This window comes from Capra hircus, chromosome 11 (genome assembly GCF_001704415.2).
Source record: "Capra hircus breed San Clemente chromosome 11, ASM170441v1, whole genome shotgun sequence".
Lineage (NCBI taxonomy): Eukaryota > Metazoa > Chordata > Mammalia > Artiodactyla > Bovidae > Capra > Capra hircus.
Genome location: NC_030818.1, coordinates 94,941,664 through 94,969,191, shown reverse-complemented (window position 1 = coordinate 94,969,191; position 27,528 = coordinate 94,941,664). Strand labels below are relative to the sequence as shown.

General features: G+C 41.9%; 1 protein-coding gene across 1 annotated transcript in view; it reads left to right on the top strand.

Moving 5' to 3' along the window:
• The window catches only part of PSMB7 (proteasome subunit beta 7), a 56,555-nt gene that overhangs the window by 10,263 nt on the left and 18,764 nt on the right, over positions 1–27,528 (top strand). The window contains exon 6 of the mRNA XM_005687126.3: positions 16,829–16,887. Within this exon, the coding sequence (XP_005687183.1) occupies positions 16,829–16,887 (59 nt within the window). The remainder of the gene's footprint in view (positions 1–16,828; positions 16,888–27,528) is intronic.

Here is a 27,528-nt window from a genome sequence, read left to right as displayed (position 1 = left end):
TTAGATACACAAGTAAGATGTGACTTTTAAGGTTTAGTTTGCTTGTTCCCATCTGTTCATTTATTTATCAACTATTTCTTGAGTGCCTTCTGGGTAATAGCACTGTAGCAGGCTTCACAGAGCAGTGACTGTCTGGATCTTGCCCTCAACATACTCTCAGTGTAACGGGGGAGACAGATGTATAAAGACAAGGGCAGTAGGTACAAAGGTCAGTGGAGGCCCAAGGGAGAGATGGTCACTTCTAGACTGGAAGATTTCAGGGAAAGCTTCACTTCACTTGAGCTGAATCTTAAAAGAAGGATGAGTTACTTTCACTCATTTATTAGAAATTTATTTAGCCTCTACTGTGTGCTTGGGGGGTTTCCCAGGTGGCGAAGTGGTTGAGAATCTGTCTGCCCTTGCGGGAGATGCAGGAGACTTGGGTTCATTCCCTGGGTCGGAAAGATCCCCTGGAGAGGGAAATGGCAAGCCACTCCAGTATTCTTCTTGGGAAATCTCCTGGGCAGAGGAGCCTGGCGGGCTACAATCCTTGGGGTCTCTGAGAGCTGGATATCATTGAGCCACTGAGCATGCATGTGCTAGGTAGTGGGAATGTAGTGGTCAGGACAGCACTTATCCTCAGGGCTTATAGTCTTGTGTGTGAGATAGGAATTAGACAATCTGATACACATTAATAAATACACATTAATCTGAAAGAATGCGCTGTGCTAAGTGCCCTGAAGGAAAAGAAACATAAGGGAGAATTTCTAACAGGAAGGAGTATATGGATAATGGGAGTTTGGAAAGTCCTAATCCTTATTGGGCAAGTGACAGGAAAACATTTTCAAATGAAAAGCAATTTATGAACATGACAAAACATTCAAGTGCGGGAAAATATGTGAAAGATAAGTCCCTATTTCATAGTAACCAGTGTTAAAGAGTTTACTGTGTTTTTTCTCAGGAGGTATTTTATGGTCCACCTTTATAGATCCCTATTATCTGTTATCTATCTGTGTATTCCTGTTACAAATACACTGCTGAAGTTATGCTGTAAATATTGTTCCATTCCCATTAACTTGTGTCGAAGAAAATTTTGTATCAGTGCCTATAGATCGATATCAAATCTATAGTAACACTGTCCTAGAATTGTACTGTATGTTTGTACCAGGACTTAAGTGACCATTTGTCCTGTTGATGAGTGTATGTGTTGGTGAGCTTGTGTAAATGCATCTGATAAATTCCTGGTAGTGGAGTTTCTGGATTAGGGTGGGCATGCATATTGCTCAGAATTCTCTGTTGAAAGCATTAGAATCACTGGATGATCTAGGAAAGGAGGAATTTTTTTTTTTTTTAAGGATAGTAGATGACTCACAGAATAGCTGGGAGGGCAAGACCTGGGTTTGGGGCTGAGAACAGTATCGGAAAGCATGCTGCTGCATGGGCCCCATTGGAGGCAAGGGTGGAATCTGCAGACAGCCCCTCTGGCCTGGCTGGTGCAGGCCCAGCTCACTCCTCACTCTGCTGCCCCAGCTGCCTCATCCAGAGCTGAGGCTTCCTGCCATCTCACTCACTGTCAGAGAGTTCCTTCCAGCAAAGGATGGGTGCTAGATTGCTGATGGTGGGTAAAGTTCAGTCATCTGTTCGTAGAGTGGTGGGGTTCCCCAGACACAGGAAGTACTGCTTCTGGGCAGCCCCTAAAAGTGACAGGTGACTGACCATACAGTGCATCTTACCTTTTGAGAGCTGTTGCCAAACTGCCTTCCAAAACGATTTCACTAATTTGTATTCCACCAGGAGAATGTGAGAATGCCTTTCTCTTATAAGCTCTCCTACTTTGGGTATTCTTGTCAGTCTGGTAGGTGAAAAATGGGAAAAAGTAGCTCTTAAACTGAGACCTGAATGGTAAGTAGGAATTAGCCAGGAATTTGCCACCCTGCTCCCTACCTGCCAGAGAAAGACTTTTCAGGTCCTGCGGTGCACAAGGGACCAGTATGGTCAAAGGCCAGAGTTTAGCTGGATGGGTGAATTGAGTGCAGTGGGTGAGGGGAGTGCTCCATGCGGGGGGCACAGCAGAAGCAAAGACAGGGAGGGATGAGGATGTCTGGGCTTTGAGGAGGGTGAAGGAGAGGCAAGGCTGGAGAGCTAGTCCGGAGAGTCCCATCGTACAGGCTGAGTTGTCTGTGTCCTGGATGTTCCCATCTACTGTTTCAAGCAGGAGATGATAGGATAAGATTTGTCGTTGGAGCAGGCTAGCAGCCGTGGGAAGGAGGATTGGCATGGGGAAGTCTGGAGGCCGAGAGAGAGGTAACATCTGGCTGGAAATGTTGAGAGTATGGATGGGTCCAGGGGTGACCACGGTTGTCCTGGAGACCACTCAGAAACCAGCCACTTGGCCCCACTGCAGCCTCTGACCATCTCCTGCCCTCCTCCAATGCCAGTTCCTTCCCAGCTCTCAACCTCAGTGCTCCTCCACTGGGGTCACCTCCCTTCCAGTCCGGCTCTGGACCCTTTTTCCCGTTTCATTTCCTCTTTCTCCTCTGCTCGTACTTCAGGGGTCTGTGGCAGCAGGCCCCTCGCCCTCCGTGAGCTGCCCTCACTTCCCACTGCTGCCGTGCTGCCTCCTTTCAGAAATGCCTTTTCTGCCGGGAATGTTCCCTCGCAACTGCCTCAGGCTGTTAACAAGTCCCTCTCCAGGAACTTGGGTGAGACTTGATTCCAGGATTCAACCTTGTCCATCCTCTGCTGTCCCAGCCCTTGTCCTTCCTGCCCCTGCAAGAGTCAGCGATCTCTGTCAGTAGAATCTGTCTTACTCCTAGAGTCTGTGTGATTCAATGACTGTTAGATGTTGAATTAATTTTCTGATTCTCTAACTTGGTTGTGTATGTATGAAACCTAGTGTTAGAAACCTTAACTGCTGTTTATTGTTTGTGAACAGGTTACAGAACCCCTAGGGGAGAGTTGGTTTAGATTGTGTTCCGTTTGTGTGGCCCCAGTTGGGCCGTTAAGAGAACAGTACAAAGCATTGCATATATGATAGGTCTTTTTTTTTAGCTTTGTGTTATGTTAAATTTAAAGCTGATTTGGAGGTGTCCCTGTGCCAGTGTCTGCTGGTGCTGTCACATTATTTTTAGTTATAATTACCTGCAAGGGGTGCTGTCATTGCCTTCTTACTGAGAGAAACCTGAAACTTAGATTTACTGACCTGCCCGTTACCACCCTGCCTGGGAGCAGCAAAGCTGAGATTTGAACCCTTGTCCTTCAGCCCAGGCAAGCCTGAGCTTACCACAGCTGCTTTGATTTTATCATCTTACAGATGTTACTTCATTAAGCTATTAAGCCTTGCTTCTGAGTACTAAAAATATTTACACAAATTCCCAGGGGCATTTATTTGTTTGGCATATTTTTGACTGCTCTTTGTGAAGATTTTCTATCGTGCATATTAAAAACAGTATTTACTGAAACAGCTTTATAGTATCAAAGGAAACTTTTCAAAATTATACACAATTCTACCACCCGAAGACAACATGAATTTTATATTTTGTTTCTCTCTAATCCAAGTCCATTGTGAAGGGCAGCCTTTTATCAGAGAATGTGAAATAAAATAACAGTTTTTGTGCTGTCCTGGTTTTGTCTTTGTCATTCTCTTCGTTTCTTTCAGCCATTGTTCACTTTTGAGCAGGGCTTGACGCCTCTTTCCCTGTGGTGGGAGCTGTGCTGGGCTGCCTTTCTTCCTGAAGAAGTTGTTCTGGCTTCCCATGGCGGTGTTTGTTGTTTTCCTTTCTTCTCTTTTTTTTTTTTGAGGGGATGAGGAGTTTGATATTGAGAGAGAACCCCAGAAATGCCAAAATGTAGTGGTTTTTGTCTTAATTCATGTGACTTACGTTGGGTGAGCTACAAAGCAAACCTCCGGCTACAGATGAAATAGAAGGCCCTCCTAAATGAAATGGGCCCACTGAGCGTTAACATTCCCTGTGCGACTAAGGCTTTCCTAAAGCGTGCTGTAAGTGAGAAAATGAGTATTTCATGTAAATTCTCATGTTTTAGTGAAATTACCAAGTTTTTTATTATGAAAAATAAAAAGATAGCTTTGTAATGGATCTTTTTTTTTTTCCTGAGTTATTTGACAGTAAGAGCTGGAAGCTACAAATTACCCATAAGACAGGGGTGTCTAAACTTTGTCTACCCATGGGCCTATATTGGTGACTAGCCAGGCGCCTGAAGGCTACTCTTAATTTGCATGGAACAGAAGACACCTGTCTTGTCTTGCACGTCTCTCAACCTTCTGGCACAGCTCCTTGAGCATCGGGTCCAGGAACCTCCTCGCTGAGGGCTCGCCTTCCTGAGGGTTTGCTTAAGAGGAGAAGACATCAAACGCCTCATGGTGTGGCCCTCAGACAGCTTCTATCCTAAACCTATCTTGTGAAGAGGATGCCGACTGTAATGATAGCTGTGTTCCTCCGGTAGCTTGCCCGCTTGCAGTGCTGGCAACTGTGAGAGCCCTTTTACTGAGAGGATCTTTGCACTGCTCCGAGGTGGTTGCCATCATCCCTGTCTTATGAATGAGGATATTGAGGCTCAGAGAGGTGTGCTGAGGTCACGCAGCCTGGAGGTGCGTGGTCTGGCTTGAGAACCCTGGGTCTCTGTGGCTTTTCCCCCTTGGCTTGGTTGTTACTGGGTGGTGTGTGGCAAGTGGTTCAGGCCAAATGTGATTTGATCCATTCTCAAAAAAAGAAGAATGCACCCCTTAGGTTTCATTTAATTATTTTCCTCTTTACGAACATAATTTGCAGGAGACTGCAGGTGATCGATTAGTGGAATTGTGGAAAGCTGGGCAAGATTTTTTTTACTTTATTAAGAAAGGGAAAAGGGTTTTGGTGTTCTTTTTTTTTTAATAGACAAAATGTGGGTTCTTTTAATTCTCAGATTAATTAGCTTATTCTTTTAACTTGCCAGCTTTTCTTTATTAAACAAACTGAAGTAGTGTCAGGAGAAGCTTGGGGACCATCTTTTGCTATTAGTTTGGCAGTGCTCCTTGTAGCTGCATTGGCAGCGTATATAAAATTTTTATTTTTCCCACTTATTCACATAGAGAATTAATATGAATGAAATTTAAAGCACGACATTCCTGGAAATGAGGCCCTTGGACAATTTAGGAATACTAACTTAAGGAATAAACATTGATATGCACCATTAGGGAAGGCTTTGGGTCACTGCCAGGGCCGTCCAGGTAAAATTCTCTCTCCAGATGAACTGGCTATACAGTTTCCTAATTACTGGAATGTACCTCTTACGTCCCAGTTTACAGAGCCCCCTAGCAATTAAAAAGATTCGGGACAGAGTAAACATACCAGATGTCTCACCTTGTGGGCAAAGAAGAGTCTTAGAATTAAGTTGGAACTTAGGAACATCAGTAGGGAATTCAGACCTGCCGTTTTCCTCCATATTTTTACTCTAAAGTACAACCTTCGTGCAGGCATTTTATTACCTCCACATGACTTGATTTGAAAAAATTTTCCTGTGCTATGTATATTAGACCAGTGCACTACAAGATGGCAAACATTTCTTCCACATTAATTTTCAACTCTGAAATCAGATGTGAACTCTGATTTAGCACTGTATTTAGTTCAGTGGCCTTCTCAGAGGGCAAATACTTGACCAGAGCTACTCATCTAACCTTGCTGAACCTCAAACCCCTCATTTCTAAAAAGAAGCTGACTGACTTTTTTTTACTTGATATCACTGGATCATTGGGAGGCTGCAGTATCACCCATGTGAACACGCTCTGTAAAGCACTGCATGCTTTCCCCTGCACATGTGTTGCGGCATCATTTTTAATTTTTCAAGGTAGGGTGGGGTTGTGAAAAGAGCTGGTCTTTGTAGTCAGACTGGGTTCAGATCCAAGTGCAATGTTGGTTAGCTATTTGAGCATTGATTTCTCCTTCAGGAAAATGGAGGTTCTAAGGTCTGTTCCATGGGAAATGTGTGAGGATTAAGCAAGATACCACATGTAAAAATCTTTGTGTGTGGAACATCATTGATGTTTGGTGCATGGTATTTTGATAATTTTTGTGCTAACACATTCTCTGTGTGCGGTTCTGTGTACTAAGATTTTCCTGGCAGTTTTTCTTGCTTTGATTAAATAAGATGAATTTCAGAGGATTTAAAAATGTGTGATGCATGGATTTTATGTCTTAAAGTTTATACCACTGTGGGATGCCAGGAATTAAGTAACTGAGAACCAAAAGCCCATGAAAGTTGGATTACGCATCTTGATTTCCTGGTTGTTGCAAAGGTGGTACTAAGCCAATAGATGGTGCCGTTATGTTAGGAAATGAGAAAATATTTACTTCTACAGTTCATCATGTTCTTTCAGGGAGTGTAACAGAGCCAGTCTTTGCTGGCTCTTCATCTGTTCTAATTAGTGTGGACTTTGTTCTTGATTCTGTGTAAAAAATATTAAATGTTTCTTTTTGTAGGTTAAGTAGTGAGGTATTGAGTTAATATTAGGGTGTTCTTCCTCTTGTTTTTTCTACCCTTGATGTTTTACCACTAAATCTTTTGTAGTTTGAATTTAGTCCTTAGTTTACAGCCAAAAATAAAGCCCTTGCCAGGAGTATATCTCAGAAGTTAAATGCAGTACGCACAGTTTTGAGTCCTTTGCTTTAAACCCTGTTTCAGAGAGAGTGAGGTTCATTATTAATTCGTTCATCTTTACCTGCTCTTGTTTCAAAATGGGCCCTGCTACAAAATGTACTTTCTCATTCTTGCTAATGTAACCTAGTGCTTGGTCATCTTTACTTCTTTATTGGACAGACCAAGAGGGAAGTCATTTTATATATCAGAAGACCTTTCATGTGGAGGTCATATAGCTAAGGATTTGCTGGCAGCCAGATCTACCATTACTAGCTGTGTGGTTTTGGTTAGGTTCCTTTACCTCTGTGATCTTAATTTTTTGTTTTTCATCTATAAAATGGATATAATATAGGTGAATAAAGTGAAAAAATATGCAACAGTGCTTTTGCACATTTTCCTCTGTATATAGGATTTATTATTCACCCAAGGCTCTGTGGACAAGATAAACCTTTACTTACATTTAAGACTAAGTGTGGTTTTATAAATTATTAAACTCTGTGGTCCTTTGTCCTTGAGGGTTCTGAGGGACAGGGAAACTTGGGAAAAGCCTGCAAAGGGATTAACTTGCAATTTGGGAAGCTGTTTTGAAATGTGGACCGGCGTAAAGGTGCCTTTGAAAGCCTGTCAGCTCCGACTGCCTCAAGCTCCCGTAGCGGGAGAGGGAAGTGTACGCCCTGCGGTCGGCGGTTGCTGAGGGGCAGCTTGATTCTGGCGGGGCCTGACGAGGGTGGGAGCCTGATTAGGAAAGGCAGTATAATTTTAAGGCACTTTTCATCCTCCATCTTATCCTTTCAACATAGGGTTAGTTGACTCCTCTGTTTGAGTTTTCTGGCCTTAATGCATTGTGGTAGTTCATTGGAATACATTAATAAAGCACAGCCTTCACTCTTTAGGCCTGAAGTCCCCAAATGTTAGTCTTTCCTTAAGAATAAGTGTTTACAGTCTGTCAGGTCAATGAGACATTGGCAGTTGCAGTTATAAGAAAAATCCCTGTTCCCTTTAAGTGGTGTTTAAAATTATTTACTTAGAATAAAATTTAACTCCTTTTTTACTACATTACATTTAGAAAAGGAACTACATTTCTTAAGAAATTACTTTCTGAGTGAAAATGTTGGGTGCTTTAAAATCTATTTCCTAGCATATTAAATGCAATATATATATTTTTTATTCATTGGGGATAAAAGATAGACTCTGACATTGAGGTACATTTGCTGATGAAAAGGAAGCATTCTTTCCCCTCACAAGGGGTTTAAATGTAATACTCAGTGCTTACTCAGGAGTGAAAACATCAAATTAAACTGTTTATGCTGACAAAGGACGATTCTGGATTTCCGCAACCCATGCAAGATTGTCTGATTGCTTGGCCTGCCTCTCCAGAAGCTTTTGGCCAAGACTTATAATGAAATGCATGCATACAATTAAACCATTTCAAGTCAGTGTCTGAGTTTTCCCAGGCGCTGAGAGGAGTTCCACTGCTCTCTAGTGGCTGAATGTGCTCCCCCAGCACCATCATTGTTTCATTTTCACAAGTCAGCTCTTCACACGTTGTCGGTGTTGGCCTGCAGAGCAGGCACCAACGCCAGGAGACCAGGCCTTGTAGACCAGAGCAGAGTGAAAAATGATCCCAGTCCATGGGTCTGTGAAAGCACCAACTTTTTCCAGGATGAGTGGCCAGTTGAGTAACGATGAGCAGGTGTGAGTAAGCGCTCTGTCAGGGAGAGCTGACACTGATGGATGAGAATGTTCTCTGCCTTGCTCTTTTATCGCTGCATACATCTTACACCCTGGCAGTCCACAGTGGCAAACAGGTCCTTGGGTGCTTAAAATGGACTGCTTCTTAGCAAAAGGAGCAGCTTTCTTCCTGAAAAGATCTGGTTAAATAGATTTGGGGGGAAAGCAGTAGAAATCCATTTCCTGCTCCTCTCAGAACTTCATGGAAAGAAATTTTAAGGACCTTCATTGCTATTAAAGCTGCCAACCCTGAGACTTGTTGAGTATGATTGTCTAAAAGACCCTAGAGAGCAGGAAGCTTGTCCTAGAGCATCTGTAATAGCTTGCCTTTACTGAGCTTTTTACTGTGTGCCAGGCGTCCTGTCTTAGATGTGCCATCTCGTTCAGATCTCAGCCAACCTGTGAGGAAGACACATTCTGTCATCCTCCGCTTTGTGTTGGGGAGGCAGCCAGAGCAGCAGGGCCGCTGTCCTGTCGCCGCTGGGGCATCATTCACCTTGTCTTGATGAGGTGGTGCCTCCTGGAGCAGTTTGGGAGCGCTACAGGACTCCGAGGGCCTCAGTGAGGTTCTGGGGGAAAGCAGGGAGGAAGCGCAGAGCTGTGCATGTCCTGTGCATCTGTGTGTCCCAGAGCCTGCTGCCCAGTGGCCACCTGGGATGGTTGGCTTGAAACAATGAGTGGGAAGTTTCACCTTCTGAAAAGTGGATGGGCTAGAGCCACCAGTGAAAGTTGCTCAGTCGTGTCTGACTCTTTGCAGCCCCATAGACTATGCAGTTCATGGAACTCTCCAGGCCAGAATACTGGAGTGGGTAGCCTTTCCCTTCTCCAGAGAATCTTCCCAATCCAGGGATCTAACCCAGGTCTCCTGCATTGCAGGTGGATTCTTTACCAGCTGAGCCACAAGGGAGAGCCACCAGACCTAGGTTTGAATCTCGGCTACCCTTACTGCCTTTAAATTAGCTGAGCCTCAGTTTCCTTGTCTATAAAATGAGGAATTACCTGTACCACATGAGTTTAGAGTCAGGGACAGAAAAACCCTTGGTAATTATTTTCCCTTCCCCAGTGTGAGAATTTATGAGCCTAGACATGATTAGAAAAAGCAGATTTCTACCTGATGACTTTTTGAGAGTTTGACTTGAGAGAGTACCGGGTTTTAGAAAATTATTTGTCTTTTATTTATAGTTTCTTCAGCACATCTAATAAAATAGATTTTACAATTGCTGGGTTTGATTTCATACTTTTAGTTAACCCTGACATGTATAAAAGTATAATTTCATGTTTCTTTTTAATCCCACTGTCCTTAAGCCATATTAATGTGGATTTTTTTAAATATATAGAACAGGTAAAAGCAGTATCTCAGTAAAATTTTCTTGATGCACTTTGAGTGTTGTCCAGAGATGGATTGTTCTCTTAGAAACAGGTTCAAATTGAGCCACTAAAGTAATGCTGATACACTAAGATCAGAAACACCCTCAGAGGGTTTACAAAATGGAGAGTAACTTCACTGCTTTATTTAATTTTTTTGAATGGGACTATTTAAAAATAAATACTTTGGTACTTGAGTAGTATTGGTAAATAGTGAATGGCGTCTGTTTAATCATTTAAAACATTTAACTAAAATCCCAGTCTCATTTGAATTTCCAAGCAAAACACAAATTAACTGTATCCAGATGTGTGTTAATTGTTCTGCTGAAACCTAAGCAAAAAGTTAGAAAGCATGATTTTGGGGCTAAGGGAGTTAAGAAAACTAGAGCTGTTTCATGCCTACTTGCTAATCTCAATTTCAGGCATCTGGGTTTGCTGTCTGAGAGACAGCATGGGGAACAGAAGCTCTGCTGGACACTTTAGATTCAGACGATTGGGCTCATGCTCCCGGATTCGCTAATCGTCTGCCGTGTGATCTGGGCAAGTTCCTTGCCTCCAGGATTCAGTTTTCCCTTCTGCGAAACGGGGCTGCACTTACCTGCCATGTCTGAGGAGCATAAAAACTCTGTGACTGTGCTTTGAAGTTTAATAAACACCAGGTCCACTGTGTCTATTGGCGTCTGTTTAGTAAGTTGGTTGTCGCATGGCAGACTTCTGGATAAGTGAGATCTGGCTTGGTGCTGGTATGCTCAGAGGACTTCATTGTTAAGATGATTTTACGTCTTTTTAGAAGATGTTGGTGCCTGTCCTAAGGAAGCCCTCCTAAGGACTGGTAGAGAGACATCATGTATTTATCTATCTGTGACAGTTGATTGCTGTTGTTCATTGGGATTGTTGATTCCTGCATGGGTTGACCTGCAGGTCCCTCTCTGCAGATTTCAGGACCAAGCTGCCTGCTGCTGCTACACAGCAGGACTATGACAGCTGGCAAGGTCTTGGTCTTCTGGGATATCTTTTCTCATCCCTTCATGATGTCGAATTCTTCAAGTGTGTATCTTAAAAAATTGTAAGTAATACATTGTCATTGAAGGAAAATAAGAAAACACAAGTAAGCAAAAAGATTACAGTTTATTACGGAAATAAACATAATTTTAAAAACTTTTCTTCCACGTGCGTATAATATGTATTGTATAAGCATATCTGTTAATTTTGCTTCAGAACATGTGTTTCCCTCAGTACTCCAGTACTTTGGCCACCTCATGCGAAGAGTTGACTCATTGGAAAAGACTCTGATGCTGGGAGGGATTGGGGGCAGGAGGAGAAGGGAACGACAGAGGATGAGATGGCTGGATGGCATCACTGACTCGATGGATGTGAGTCTGAGTGAACTCCGGCAGATGGTGATGGACAGGGAGGCCTGGCGTGCTGCGATACATGGGTCGCAAAGAGTCGGACATGACTGAGCAACTGAACTGAACTGAAGATTGTATTGTGGACATTGCTAAAAATTATTGTTGTGTTTACTCACCATGTATATGAATTTGTTTGTTTTCCCTATCTCGTGATTGTTGGTGCTGGACCTTTACATTTACCTCCAGTCTGTGATGTTACTTTTTTTGTTTTTTATCACCTAAACTGATCAAAGTGTCATTTGGGTTGTTACTGTTCATTTCTTTTGGATCTATCTCTAGCAGTAGAATTACTGGTTTGGTGGGGACCTGTGGCTCTGTGCTTTCTGATTGATGCTTCTAAATTGTGGGTTAAAAAAGTTCCATATGTGCTTCTACAAGAATATGTTAGATTGCCCTTTCTAGCTGGGTATTCTTCTTTCTAATGTTTGCTAATCTAGAAGTCAAAAAAAAGGCTATTTAGTTTCTATTTGTATTTATTTCTTTGATGACTAGTGAACTTGAGCAGTGTCTCTAAATGTGTATAGACCTCTTGTTTTCTTTGTAAACTGCTGTGTCATTTTTTTTGTTGGTGTATTGATAGTATTTATCTGTGAACTCTTTAATTTTTAATGCCCTATGTGTCACACATATCTCAGAGTTTCAGGACTTATATTTTACATTGTTTACAGATGCTAGTCTTTTTTTCTTTTAAAGCCAGTGGCCTAAATGTTATTAATAAGACAGATACTTCATTTTGAAAGAATGGCTGGAGATGTGACCCTTGTGGCGTTTGTGCCTGAGCCCCCTTTTCCTGGAGGTCTGTGTTTGGGTTCCCCATGGAGTCATCTTGAATGTCTGTGGGTGAGTCAGGCCCTGGCAGAGGTGGGGAGCAGACTGTGTTTCCAGGGTGTCTCTTGAACTCTTCTGATGAACACCAAACCCGACAGCCAGGGTAAGGCAGTGCGCACCCAGGTGGCCGCAGTGGATGTGGCAGTGCAGAGCCGTCTTCATCCCCCGTGGACGATAGGGTGGCGCTGTGTGCCCTGACCTCCATCCCGGTCTCTTCCTACGGCTGGCTGCCGAGTGGTTTGGGAGGTGGTGGTTGAGCGGGTGGTTGTGTGTGGATGGCGTGGAAGAGCTTGGGAAAGGACAGTGGATGCAGAGGTAAGTCAGTAACTAGGTGGCCATCTCAGCATTGTGCACACCCTCTCTAAATGCCAGTCCCTGAATTGTACCTGGTTTTTCTGATTTTTTAAAGAGCTTTGTTCTGGAAACAACACTGACCACTCAGTACCTGTGGGTGGGCTGACAAAGGCAGACTTGGTGGAGGTTGCTAAGGAGCAACCTGGACACTGCTGAGGAGACAGAGCTCTGGTGGGAGAAGGCAGACATCCAGGGAGGGCGTTTCTCTCCTGAGAGTATCACAGAGCTCAGACCTGACCGGGACCTGTAATAGGACATGGTTTTGTGGGTTTAAAGCACTTTTTTCCTTTTGAAAATTGACTTGCTTTACATTTGATTTTGTCTTATGTTCATATTAGTATGGTAAATTAGGTAATAAATGTTCTGTTTCACTTTATCAAGACATTTACTGCTGTAGTCACTCTTTCAGGACCCACTGTTTTCCCAGCTTCTCCATTTGAACAGTTGTACTGAAATCAGCCCAACCTAATTCAGTAACTTTTTTTTTTTTTTTAGTGCTCACTGTGTGCCAGGGTCTGCTAGGTCTGGGGGATGCAGCTGTGAAGGGATGGACAAGTTGGCAGAGATGAAAGTGGTCAACTATCATCACTTTAGATGTGGTATGGTGCTTAAGAAAGGCTTCTGGGAAAAAGTCATCTCTCAGCTGAGGTTGGACGGGTATCTCCGCCTTCTGTGGATTATGAGGGGCAGAGGGAGAAGCATGTGTCAAACGTAGACGTGAAGTGGTCTGGGCACTTAAGAAATTACTGTCAGCTTAGCGTTGGTGGGGTGCCAAGTGTGTGTGGATATTGGGGAGGTGGGGGTGGCCGAGGGAGCCAGAGACCTGGTCATGGAAGGTCACGCGTGTCTGCTTTGAACTGTACTGTGGCCTGTAGAGCTTTCTGTTTGAGAGAATGACCTAGGGTCACACCTGAGACAGAAATCCTGGCCTGTGCCTGTTAGCCCCGTAACCCTATACAGGAAGCTTCATTATGAGAATGACAAAGTGATGGCATCGGATGTGTGGCCCATGGTGGGCACTCAAGCAGAAGGCTCTTGTTTCCTGTCCTTGGCTGCCTCCTCTCTCCTGTTAGAGGAGTTGAGGGCAGGCCTCTCATCCCTTGCTCCTAGACCCTTCCTGCATTTGTGGACAGCATAGACCCTCTGACATCAGTGTCCTTCGCCTGACAATGCCTGCTGTCTAAAGCAGCGGACCCTGTGCCTGGCCCACTGCCCCCTGGCTTTTCCGTTTGTTTATTCCTTGATGGGAAACCAGGCCGTTCTGACTAATTGTCTAAGGTGGCCTTGCTTTTGGGGTAAAAAAAAATGAGAAGATTTTTCCTTCAGAGGGATTTTTGCCTTGAATTTGGGTATGAGAATAAGAGGTTAGTAGGTTTGATGATGAAATAATTGGAATGTCTGCAGATGTTATAATGGTTTATAGGAAAAATGAGATAAAATATTTAAACATTTTGTGAGTCAGATGGCTGCCTTATTAACATGAAATTTGTCTTGATGGTTTATTGTATATAGTTCTAAGTGGCGTTGAAATAAAATCCAGAAAACTTGAATGAAATTATATTTAAAAAGACAAGTCTCATTGAGTTTACCATCTTTTTTCTTTTTAATGGCCAGCTTCTTCCAGCTCCTTCCCCTGGATGCATTGCCTTGAGCCTCTGTGAGGATTTGCATGTCGTTCTCTTGCCATTTTGGGTGATTGCAGTCATATTTGAAATTGTCTTCTTTCTTCTGCATAGCAGACGCACATTCAGAGTTTCCTGGAAACCTGTTGACCAAGTCAGTGCACTGCATTTCCTAACACTTCTGTGTGTTTCTGAAAAGGGGGCGCCAAAGTCCTCCTTTCCTAAAATGCTAGGAGCAGGAGCTAGTTTGCAAGTGATTTAGAAATTGTTTTTAGCGTTGAATTTCCCTTTCTTTTCAGATATATTTGGAGTCTGCTCATCTTTGATCTCAGAGGAAACAGCATCAGGCAGTTTGTCAAGCTCTTGTTTTCCTGAAAATGTCTCAGCTCTGTGCACGTGTGTGTCACCGGTGTGTGTTGGGGAGTGTGCTCTCAGTGGAGAAGCAGAGGTACCACGCAGTAAGGGTCCCCGTGTCCCTTCTGTATGCGCCTCTCCTACACCTTCCAGCTCTAAACATCACGGTCTCTGGTTATATGAGACACATCCACTGCATTGACAGACTTTCTTTCCTATGAGTTTAGGTTTAGTGTGCACTTCCACTTAGAGGAATTTTGTCTTCAGTACTGTTTCTCATGAAAAAAAAGCTTTCGATAAAGAGAGAATTACTGTATTGGGAGGGAAATGTTTTTTTATGTCTTAAAATTTTAGATGAAGCTAAGCAGAAGGAAATATATGTGCTCAGGAAAAGTAAGAGTAAAATTAATTTACTGTGAAACTGTCAAAGAGACGATGGCCCAAGAGAAAATACAGAGCTTGTGGCCTTTAGGGAAAGATGGCTTTAAGGTCAGTTGAGTTTTTCCTTTTACAGTAACTGATTATAGTTTTCCACAAATGTGTTAGTTCTTAGTAAATAGCCATCTTTCCCCTGTCTTTTTCCAACGTGTGTTTCTGGCCTCTGGTGTGTGTATCCTTGGGCTCTTTGCAGAGATATTCTTGGACCAGGCTGGGAAAGAAGTATTTTTTTCCCTGTGGTTTCTTTATTTGCCATTTTCTTGTTTCTTTGTGATAGTTGTCCTTTGTTTTCCACACGAAACCAGCTTGTTTTTTACTGTGGAGTTCGAGATTGGTTCTCACTCATGCCTTAAAACAGAAACTTAGGTTACTTTTCCCCCCGATCCTTGAAACTCAGAGTAAATGTGTACATCTTAAAGCACTGGTGGACTTTGACTCTGTTTCCAGGTTTTCCAGGACACATATACTATGAAATTCCAAAGCTGGATTTTGGTCAATTTGTGTAGATATATCTAGTTTTATTTGGGCGCGCTAGTTTTCTATCTGTTTAATTCCTGTTTCCTTTCCAAAGGGCTTTTAATATCTCTTCAGGTTCCTTTTTATTTTCTTCTTTAAAAGAGGAGAAAAAAATTGTGAGAGGGGAAATGGGGTTGCCTTTTGCTCCCAAAGCCTAAATGAATAGTCATTGCCTGTAATGCCGTCTACACTCGTCGCTTCCCACTGCTTCAGATGTGATGTATCCGGTGCTGTGAAGGTAATGATCCTCAACCGCAGCAATATTCCCTAACAGGAGCATCTGTCATATTCATCGGGATTACCATGTTCATTGATTTGTGTCTGTAAATCTGCTGTTTCTACCCTTTAAATTTGATCTATAATTGGACCTCCTTAAATGGTTCAGATAAGCTAGTCTGTATTTTCTCAATGCAGCAATGCTGTCAGCTTCTCCTTTTTCATTATACATTCAGCAGACTTGATAAAATCAGCAGGACACCTCATTTGAAACTGTTTAATCGCTGCCTTTTTCCTTTGCTAAACCATTGAGGTGGTCAAGCGGTGTACACAAATCATTTTAAATAGAAAATATGGTTTTCTCTGTGACCCAGCTAAATAGATAGTGTTATGCAAAACAAGTTAAAAAGTAATAAATGCCAAAAAAATCTTCTAATTGGAGTAAAAAATTGTGGGCAACTCTATCCTCTCTCCAAAAGTAGAGTATCCTGAAATATTGCCAGAACCCTGTAAAGACAAGATGATGGTTTTCTAAAGATTCTCTGGTTTTTGAACAAAGCAAGTTTAAATTTTCCAGTGGTGCTGAGCTGCCTTTTGCATCCCTTCAAAGGGAGCCCATCCTTATTTGTAATGCCTTTACATCCTGCTTTTGTAGGGAGAAATTTGCTGTCTGTTAATATCTATGCAGCATAACCTTTCAGCCATGTGCTATTGTGATAATAAATTTTTGTTTCTTTGTCTGTCATTTTGTCTACTCAGCTGTTACTCTTCAAAGTACAAACTAAAAATAATAGCTCTAAATAAATGCCACATAATAAAGTGTTTTACAGCTGTAGCTGGAATAACCTGGTGGCTGCAATGTGCAGTCCTATTACCGTTGCTGGTGCTGTGGTTTCTTCCCCGTGTGTCAGGGTGATTCTGCCAGGGCCAGCTCATTAAAGCAATCTCTTCTTTCTAACTGGCTTGGTATTTAGTGCTATACCCAGCAGCCTGCCAAGGCACAGTTGTGAAACACAAGAGTCACAGCACAGGATATATGAAGTTAAGTGGCATTCACTTTTTTGAACAAATAGAAATTATCCATAACCTCATTTTCTTGCTTCAGGACTTTACTGTGAATAATTTGCAGTTACTCCTGTGAGTAGGTTAGAAGTGGGGCCAGTTGCAGGTTTACCTGAGATAGTGGTAAGTGAGACCCCAGGCTTTTGAAGAGCAGTGTTTGCCTGATTTTTGTGGCCCTGTCATATTACTGTTTATATTGTGCTTGAATGTGACATTGGGTGTGTTTTGCCATTTTCGCTGCCCCACGGTAAACTTGAGAGGGAGAAGCTGAGAGTTGGTAAATATGCTAAATAAACATCCGTCTTTTCTTTCCTATAGGTTCGGGCTCCTTGGCAGCGATGGCCGTGTTTGAAGATAAATTTAGGCCAGACATGGAGGTGTGTAAGTCCCTACAGTTCTGTTCTCTTTCAGATAACTTTCTCATATGTTGGACATTTATGAATTGATCACTGATTCCTCCAAAGTTTGAATAGTACTGCTGCTGTTAGTTGGCATGCTCTTTGGCACAGGTACTGTGTTTGCTCGGAAGACTGGTTACTCGGGAAAGCTTCAGTTTGTAGTGGCCCTGCCGTGCCCTCCCTCAGCCTCAGGGAGGCTGCACTGTTGAGTTTTTTCTGCTGGCCTTTGGGCTGTCTGGGCGTCTTCTTGATTGTAAATGTGTGACAGTGTAGGATGTTTTCTTATGCACTATCACAATGTCTCAAAACAACAGGTTTTCTCACTAAGAGTAACTATGTATGTCTGTACATCCTGTCACACACACCTGGCCTGAAAATGGGGGCAGTTTGAAAAACCCCTTAGAGTGTTCTGCATTTGGCAGAGGATACCTACCCCTGTATGTAGGGTCTCTTCTCGGAGCGTGGTGTGTCTCATGTCTCACATCTAAAGAGATCTTTTTATTTTCTTGGGTAATGGGGAGGGTGGTGTCTTCTGAATGACATTCCACCTGTGCCTGCTTTAATGGTAGATGTACCCCCGACTCAGCAGACCCCCCAGATCTCTAGGAACACGCCACTGGTCTTTCACTGTCTGTTTTGAGGGAGTGTTCCATGTGCTTGGTTACTTTGTGGTCCCACATTACTCCTCTGCAGTGCTTTATCCTCGCTGCTGAGCCAGCTCGCAGCCACGTTACGTTCTGAACGCAACCCTCATTATCTGCCCTTGGTTTTTTGATAGCTCTTAAATTTTTTCATGGAGAGTATCAACTTGTTTTCAACAGTTATTGGGCTGTTTTACGAGTGGTTTACCCTGTTTCTTGATGTGTAGGTTTCTGCTGTTCCTGCTTTTGCAGTAGTGTTTTGTGTAGATAGCAGAGGGTGTTTCTGGGAATTACTTTTTGCCTTCTTGACAAAACACTGCTTTTTGCCTAATCATCTTTGGAGAAGATTGCATGTTTAAAAAATTTTGTCCTTCTCTAGCTAATTGTCATCAGTGTTGAGTGTTCTTGGAGCTCTCCTCTCAGGTTTGGGCCACGTGCCAGGAGAGCGGAGGATGTAGGGCCGTGGATGCTGCCCAGCCAGGACAGGGTCTCCTGCCAGAAGCCACTAACCAAACCCTTGGTGTGTTGAGGAGAGCACACACAAGTGATGTGGTCACTAATGGCTGGTTTTCTTTCTTTCCTTGGATATCTGCAGGAATTAAAGCATGTGATTAAAGATAGAATTCAGCTAGGTATTTTGTTCTAGAAACAATAGTCTTGCTCCAGTCAAGAATAGTAAACCAATCTAGGTATCAACTCTAAATGAGATTAGAATTCCTTTCTCATTTCTCAGTGTGAACATTTATTCCCATATCAGCATTATTTTCTGTTTGGGGTTCTTAAGTACAGAGGAAAAATAAGGTATACTCGTTCACTTAAAAAGAAAAAATGATCTCCTAGGCTTCAAACTAAAGGAGAGGAATTCCTAAATCTCCACAAATCCGTTAGAATTAGCGCAGGTATAGGGAGAAAGACTCTGATGATTTTCATTTAGAAAGTCACCTCGGTAATGTCAAGCCCTCCTTTAAACCACATTAATCTTTTCAAATGTTCTTGAAAGCTGTGTCTTTTTCCAGTTGATTGGGACTTCCATATGGTAAAGAAAAATGAAAATTGCAGAAAAAGTTGAAAGCATGAAGTATATTAAAAGTGACTTTAACACTCTGCTAAAGTAATTTTATATCATTTATTTAGAGTTTAAAATTGAAGTGATTCAGAGGTCATGAATATAATATTTCTGTGAAGGGAAATGTGAATCATCCCTTCAATAAAGTTTCTGATATTATCAATCTGAAGAGTGTTTCTTAGATCAATTTTATCTGTAGTTCAGACCACTTCTGTATTAGCTGTGAGACTTTGAAACAGGTTGACCAAGTTCCCATTTCATATTGTTAATTAAATTTCCTATTTCAAGTGAGTGGTTTTTATTCTGTGAAGTTGTTGGAACTTGACACAGACCAAAAGTCAACAAAAACCACTTTTATTAAGGAGAAGGTAGTAATGCTTGCTTCTCCAGTGAAGTGAATTTAAAAGTAAATAGAAGGCAGAGACAATAATGTAGTTTACCAATCTAAAAGGATGTTAATAGAAACTGAAATTACTGTGAAGACCAGGCAACTAACTCTGGTCACTCTCCTTTCTTTTGGTGAAGATTAAGTGATCTGGTTTCAGTGGAGGCTGAGACTGCTTACAAAGGTTGAGAGGACCCTGTTTTAGTGACTTTTTTGTGAAAGAGAGCTCAGCCAGGGTGTCATTCCTGGCTCTGTATTTGCATAGAACTCGTGGAAACGTTTGGTTTCAAATTTCCAAACTTTTTATTTTCCTTCTTTCCAGGGAGGCTTTCTTTCTGTGGCAAGAAGCCCTCCATAACTTTTCTTTCTTGCCTATTTTGAGACTGCAGGATTGGATGACTAAGTCTGCTTATTTCCCTTCAGTAGGGGAAAGGATTCTGGACGTGTCTCAAACAGAAACCCAGGAGAGTGTTTCTGCCTCTCAAGTCTTGCATGGATTGCCAGGACAGTAACTGCAGCTCACTTCACAGAGAATTGCATTGGGAGGGGTCAGTTTTAGGCTATCATAATTACCAGTTGTTTGCCAAACAGTGATTTTTAGGCCAAACTCATGAAACAAACTCTTGGCTTTATTGTTAAATTAGAAAAAGCCCATAGTCTTTTTTTTTTTTTTTTAAACTACAGACCTGTGCCTTAGACAGTGTGGGGTCTAGACTGTAGTATTTATGGACTGGAAGTTCCTCTTTCCTTAACAACTTTTAATATTTTCTCATTGTCTTCAGCTGCACGGTCTTGTACGGTAGCCACCACATGAGTCTGTTGAACACTGGAGGGTAGCTTGTCTGGACTAAGAGGTGCTGCAAGTAGAAGACACATCCCAGATTTCAGAGGCTTGGAACAAAAAATTCTAAAATATATCTTGTTAGTAATATGGTTACATGTTGAAACAATACTATTTTAAGTATATTGAGTTAAGTAAAAATATCAATTTTTTTCACCTATTTTTACTTTTTTAAATGTAGCTACTAGAAAATTTTAAGCTACATATATGATTCACATATTTTCATTGTACAGTGCTGGTCTTGAACTTGTCATTTGCACATTGCATTTAAGAGTTCTGCCATGTCTGGGTGCCACCTGTACTGTTAACTTCTCTTGAAAATTTTCATTTACATCAGCTCACTGTTCTATAAATTGAGTTATCATTTACACATAAGAAAATGCACAGAGATGAAGTATGCAGTACGATAGATGTTGGCATTTGTAATTACCCAAGTAACCATCAGTCAGATCAAGACAGAGCATTTCCTTCGCTGCAGAAGTGCTCCTTTCCTGTCAGTTCCCTTTCCTCACTTCCCTCCAGCCACTCTAGTTCACCTTTTTAATTTAAATTTATTTTAAAAATACAGTTTATATCCATGAAATCCTGGGTTTGATGTGCTGGTTATTTTTCCCCCCAAGACACATGAAAATGAGTGCATACTATTAATATAAATAAAAAATGTATTCACGTATCACCATCATGAGTAAGCCCAAAGGTATGAATATTAAACTTTAGGAAACAGAGGTCTGCGTTCCTGCTCCACTTCAGCCCTTCTCGCCTGCTTGCTCGTCTTTGAATACAGCGTGGACTTGCTTGCGGATGAATCCTTCTCGCTGCTGGTGTCTGCCAGCTGGGCTCTCACCTGTTTCCTCATGTGTTTGTGTTCCTGGGCTGCGTGGTACACGCCCATCCCATTGTTGTATGGCTGTGTTCAGGGCCATCTCCCCTGCTGATTGAGAAAGGGAGACTCTTGAGGGCAGGGTCATTAAATCATCTCTCTTCTTCAGCTCCTAATGTTCAGTACACGTTTGTAGAGTTGAGACAGGATAACCTGGAGCTAAGGCAAAGTCTGAGTCATCAGAAACCACCTGGAAGACGGAGGGGACTTTTTCTTCTTCCCATCTGGAACGTGCTGAACGTGTGTGTGTGTGTGTGTTTTGAGATAACAGAAGAAGATAACTAGTATATTTTTCAAGTAACACAGTATTAAGGGCGTGCTGAACGTGTGTGTGTGTGTTTTGAGATGACAGAAGATAACTAGTATATTTTTCAAGTAACACATAGTATTGAGGGTGTGCTGAACGTGTGTGTGTGTGTGTGTGTGTTTTGAGATAACAGAAGATAACTAGTATATTTTTCAAGTAACACATAGTATTGAGGGTGTGATGAATGTGTGTGTGTGTGTGTTTTGAGATAACAGAAGAAGATAACTAGTATATTTTCCAAGTAACACATAGTATTGAGGGCAGAGTCAACAAAGCAGACACCCCGTTAAGTATACAGGTGAGGTGAAGATGGGGCAAAGGGCAGATGCTCATTGGGAAATTACAGGCCAAAAACCAGAACAGTGAAGCCCAGCTGAGATTCATAAACGCCTAGGATAGGCCTCTGCTGTTTGATGTAGTTTGAACCAATGACTTTTTGCGGGCAAAAGCCCTGACTCAAGGTTTTAGAGAAACTTCTGGTAACTGTGTGCATTTAAGGCCCATGAAAAACCTTTTAAGATTCTTGTCCAGTCGTGGCCCTGACACTGCCTTTCCTGGTCTTGGGATGCTCGTCGGCTTTCTCTCCTTGCTGTCAGCCTGGAAGTTCTCTGAGGGCAGGAGCTGTGCTTACTGTTGGCTGTTTCCTCACGCATAGTATGGTAACTGATGTGTAGTAGGTAGTGTGCCAGGATTTGTCGAATGAGTGGATAAAAAGGCATCAGAAGCAACTTTACTCAGGTGGTCCCAGATTTACCTTCCTTTGAAACAATTTGATAACTTCACCTTTAGTGTTACCAGACTGAGAAAAATGAAGGCATTAAAAAATTATATTACTGCTGGTAAATCTCATGCTTTGTTTTTACCAGCAAAGGTGCTTATTCAGACATTGTAACTATCTATTAGCAGAGAAGTGGGTCAGTTGTATTAGAGTGTTTTTTTAGGTGATGATGCATTCCGTGGAGCCATTGCCATAGGATTTTTTTTTTTTTTCTGTATTGTTAAGGCTGGCATAAGAACTGAGCCCCTTATCCTGGTTATTATCCACAGGCTGGCTAGACAGGAAATTAGGGATGAACACTGGCCTTCTCAGTCCACTTGCCAGTTAAGTGTAAGGAATTTGATCATTGTACCTGGAAATATGAGGTTGGCTTCTTGTGAATCTGTATCTTGAAAATTGCTAAAATTAAAAGTTTTATTTTAGGGTGGGGAAAGAATTAAGGAAATGAATCTGATAACTTAGGTTCATTTTCCTTCCATCCTGTTTCTTTGTAAGAAGGGATGTTTTCATTTGGCCCAGTGAGAAATTTAAACTCTTGAAGATTATAATTCATTAAAATGGGTAGAAGATGAATATTTAGTCTGTCAAGATCAATACTGTCCCCTCTTTGTGCTAATTGTCAGAAAGCGAGCGAGGGCCGCTGAAGGGTAGTGGTGGTGCGGCAGGACCCTCACATCACAGGGAGATGATTCAAAGGCAAACTGTCCTGCACCCTCTGGTATCGACTTGCAAATTAGCATCTGGAATCTAATTAAACAAGCTTAATGAAAGTAGCAGCTGAATGCTGCTGGAAAAGACAATCAGCTTTTTTCCCCCTCTCTGATACATATTCTGTACTATTGAAGTTGGTCACCAAACACATCATGTGAGCACAGTTAAAAAAAATTAGCATTTATTTGAAGAATAGAAACTGTTTTTCATTCTGTTATGCATTTGGCATGCTCCGGCGTCCCATGAGAGCCATGCCACAGCAGATAGTGCACAATATTTATAAATCCATGACAGGCAATAATAGCAACTTGAAAAATTCTTTTGCTAGAATCTCAAGTTGAGAGCTGCCAAAAGCTGAGAGGATCAGATCTGCAGTGGCAGCTGCTGTGCCCTACAGTTAGAATTCTAGACTTTGAAGATGCTCAACTTAAAGAAATGAAGACTGCAGGCTTAGCCAATTTTTGCAGGTTTCTAGAGCTCTGGCTCTCTGCCTTTTGAAGATGAGTTGCTGAAGCTTCTACCACTGCCTGAGGCGTGCTAACACCAGCAGGATCTTTTTTTTTTTTCCTCCAGTCTTAGTGTGTCTTCAGTTTTAAGTAGCACATGCTTAGTCAGTGCCAACTGTGATGGTGCTTTCTCTGGTCGCAATACCTAGGGATAAGCTCTTACCCTGTACCCTTCAGAGGGAGGCTGCGAAGATAGATGGTGACGTATACAAGTGCCACTTCAGCCGTCTGATTTATGGAGTCATATTTCATCACTCAGCAAGCGCTGGCCTCTGGAGAAGCCCTTATGGATTGCTAAAGATGTGAGCTGCTATCACCCTAAAGGCTTGTGGTTACCTCACAAACGTGATGCCAGACACCTAGCTACGGAGGAAACAGAATTAATCTGTCATCGCAGGCAGCTATAGATCCACTTTAATGAAAGAGTTGATACCAATATGGTATTCTGATAGCAGATTGTAGAAGTAAATGCTTTTTTTGTGTGTTTAAGTCTAATAGTAGAAAGACACCGAAGTTTCGGATTTATTTGTATTTTGCAGATGGACAGTGATATAAGAGAGCTGCATTATTTTGATTAAAAAAAAAAAATCTGTTCAGTTTGACACATAGACTGGCCCCGAAGGGAAACACAGAGCATGAGTTCAGTGTGGTCACGTGGAAGGGGTCACGGGAGCTTAGGAGCTGGAGAATTGGGCTGTGAGTGTTTCCACTGCACTCACCGCATGACTCTGGGCAAGCCACGGCCGGCACACTTTATCCAGACGTTGGGGACCCAGAGACCTGTCTGTGGGTTGCTGTCGGGATTAGGTGTGGTCTGTAAAACATTTCAGACGATGGCTCACACAAAATTGGCTCTAAAATATGGCAGCTGCCTCTGTTTTTTTCTTTTTTCAGTAATTCAGTAGTAGGATACAAACATCACATAGCAACGACTCACATGATTGTTTGTACTCGAGTCAGGCTTGATGATTTACAACATGGTGTAGATAGATTTGATTCTTCTTTTTCATCTGAAAGCTTAAAATCGGAGCCAGGCCTAGCTAGTGGTCGTAATGGCAGTAGAAGAAGCCTCTTTAACACATAACACAGGCTGTGGAAGTGTTCACCTTTTTACTATAGGGAGAAAGTATTGAAAACACAGCAGTCATAATAGCTGATGCTTTTTGAGTGCTTATGCTGCGCCATGCTCTTTCTAACAGCTTTCTCTGCATTGTCTCATTTACTTTTCAGCAATTGGGTGGGGTCTGTACTTTGTTATCCTTGTTTTGTTGAGAAGAAAAATAGGGTGTAGGGAGGTGAAATATCTCACCTGAAGTCCCACAGCAGGGCAGGACAGTATCATGGTTTGAACCCTGGTCAGTCTGGCCCCGATGCAGTCGGTCACCATGCTCTTCTGCCTCTTTGTAGGCCTGTAATTCTTTGACAACAGAGTGGTGGAGACATCTTATTCTAGGTGAGCAGAGGTGTGGGCCACTCGGGCTATTCCTTTTCTCTGATGAGGTCTTGTGGAGACGGCAGGAAGCCAGATGAGTGTTAGAGGAGCTGTATTAACCTCTTTGGTGAGCCCAGCAAGTGGAAGGACCCCAGGGAGAGAGACAAAGTTAGAAATATAGAGCTATTGGGAAATATAAGTCATTTGGCTATGGAAGGTTTTTTCCCTCTTCGACTTTATCAGAAGTTATTTTCACCTTTTAATTGTCCTCTCCTGGAAATATCCTGAGATTGTTTTTTCCCCAAAGTTTTCAAGTATTTACAGAGGAGCTGTTTTTCTCTACATAGCTAATGTTCAGATGGCTTAGCCTTCTTCAGATTTAGTAATGAGACCAAAAAGCCTTTGAATATTGGTGAATGGCATTTGTCCATTTGAGGCAAATCACGAGTAGCTTGAACCAAAAATATAAAAAATAAGCAAGACTATCATATTTGAATAATGAGGTGTTCTTTTTACCCCAACTGCCAAAACTTTTTAATCTTCGTCAACAATTGTTCTGTCCTCCGTCTTATTTAGGTTGCATCTGTGCGACTCTGAGCTCAGGAGCTCTGACAAGCGGCATATGAATTCTGTATTCATTAGTGATCTTGATCCAAATGCCTCTGTCCCTGCCACGGGGGCTCAGGTGTGGAAGCTGCTGGCTAATCCCACCAGCTGACAGTCAGAGGTTTAATGACTCCATAGGAAGGTGACCACTCACTGGGAGGTTTGCTGGCGGAACCCACACAGCAGACAATGGAGATCAAGGAAGACGATCAGTGTTTAGCTGAAGCACCTTCCTGTGTGACTTGAACCCTGCTAGCATCAAACGGAGTTTTAAGTAAATGCAGAATTTTAAAAAAAATACACTGACCCTTGATAGCTATCATAAACAATGATTTTGGGGGAAGGGGTCTGTATTGATATTGATGGTGTTTAAGACTGTTTTGCTTTTAGCAGTTTAATAGATGTCAGCTTGATAAGCTGTACTTGACTCACTTTTCCAGGTTTTTAGATTTTAAGTTTTTGTTTGTTTACTACAATATCTGTTTAGGTGTTTTCTGTATCTGGGGGAAAAAAATACTTAAAGCCAGAATTCTTTCTTACAAGATGTTCCTAAGAATCTATGCTGACATTTTTGTCTCTTGTGACCTCTGTCTGTAAAAAGAAATTACTATCAGAATGTGAGTTATTTGATTGATGGGTGACGTGTCACTAGAGTTTTGACTTTTTGTTTTTAGGTTCTCTAAACATGTTGGATGTCTTATTATTTTAATAACAGCTTAATTGAGATAATATTTACATGCATACAATTCACCTACCATAAGTGTACAATTTAGTGGTGTTTATGTTCACAGAGTTGTACAGCTATCAGCATAATCAATTTTAGAACAATTTCATCACCCTCAAAAGAAATGCCGTATTCATTAGCAGCCACTCCCCATTTCCCTTCAGCCTTCCCAGCCCTAGGAACAGCTAACCTACTGTCTGTCTCTACAGACATGCATATTCCGGACATTTTCTATGATAGGAATCATTCAGTATGTCTTGTGACTGGCTTCTTTAATTTAAAGTATTTTTGTAGTATTTCATCTTTGTAGCATGGCTTGATACTTCATTCTTTTTTGTGGTTGAATAGTATTCCATTATATGGATATATCACATTTTATTTACCCATTCATTAGTTAATGGATATTTGGATTGTTTTCACTTTCTGGCCATTAAGAATAGTGCTGGTATGAACATTTGTGTTCAAGTTCTTGTGTAGACATATATTGTCATTTCTCTTGGCTGTATGCCTAAGAGTAGAATTGCTGAGTCATGTGGTAACTCTCTGTGTTTAACCTTTTGAGCCAGACTGGTTTACAGTGTGGCTGGGTTAGCAGCGTGTAAAGATTTTAGTTTCTGGATATCCTTGCCGACATTTATTATTTGGCTTTTTGATTACAGCCATCCCGGTGGGTGTGAGTTGGTGTCTCATTGTTTTGATGGATTCCTTATCGGTTAACAACTAATGCAGCTATGGAAATGTTGAAATGTAACTATTGAAACACTTGACACACTTCTTTATGCACTGGATTTGGCCAGTAATTCGGATGGTTGTATATTTGTTTAACTATTGAAAGTTCCGTTTTAGAGGCTTTCTTTCCCTGAGACTGTTTCTGTCATTTGCTTTTGGTCATAATTCCTGCTTATTGGCTTTCCTTAAGACCTGAAGCATTAGACATAGTAAATTGTGTCTTTGTTGTTAGATCAAAAATATATTAATTTTCCCCAGTAGTTTTCTCATTGTATTTAATGTGAAAGAAAAAAAGTTTTAAGAGATGTTACAACCTGAAGATACAGTCCCTGGGGCCCTGTATAGAATTATTTGTAGTAGAGTTAAGGACTTAATTTTAGAAATGAATAGATTTAAAGTTAGCCTTACGGTTCAGTGAGTGATTTGGAGAATTACTGTTCAAACCTTTGGAATAAATAATGAGGAGGCACTGTTGATGGTTTAAGCGTCTCACCAGAATCAGGTATTTTGAGTTGATCCCTTTCTGAAAAGTGAGTTTGTTTTCCTGAATTTGAGCCCACTGGTGGGCCAGCTTTGGAGAGGCAAAAGAGGGCTTCTTGAGCTGAGGCTACTCCTCGAGTCTTCTTGCTCACATTTGCGTTCTGTGCTGTTTTGGAAGGCGCGTGGGGATTTTCTTGGGTCTTTCACATGATGATTCAAGAGCAGGGCTTTGCTTCTCACCGTGCGAGAGTTTGGGAGAAGGGATTGGCAACCCATGCAGTATTCTTGCCTGGAGAATTCCATGGACAGAGGAATCTGGCAGGCTAGTCCATGGGGTCGCAAAACAGTCGGACACAACTGAGCGACTTCCATACGCGCACACATGCAGAGTGTTGCTGGTGCATATGGCTTCTCTCCCTTTGATTCTCTAGGATTCCCAGTCTTCCTTGATTTAGAAATTGCCACTTGGCTGTGAGTCCTGCTTAATAAAGCATCAGTAAAGTCTAAAATTCTTTCAGTCCTTTCAGTTTAATC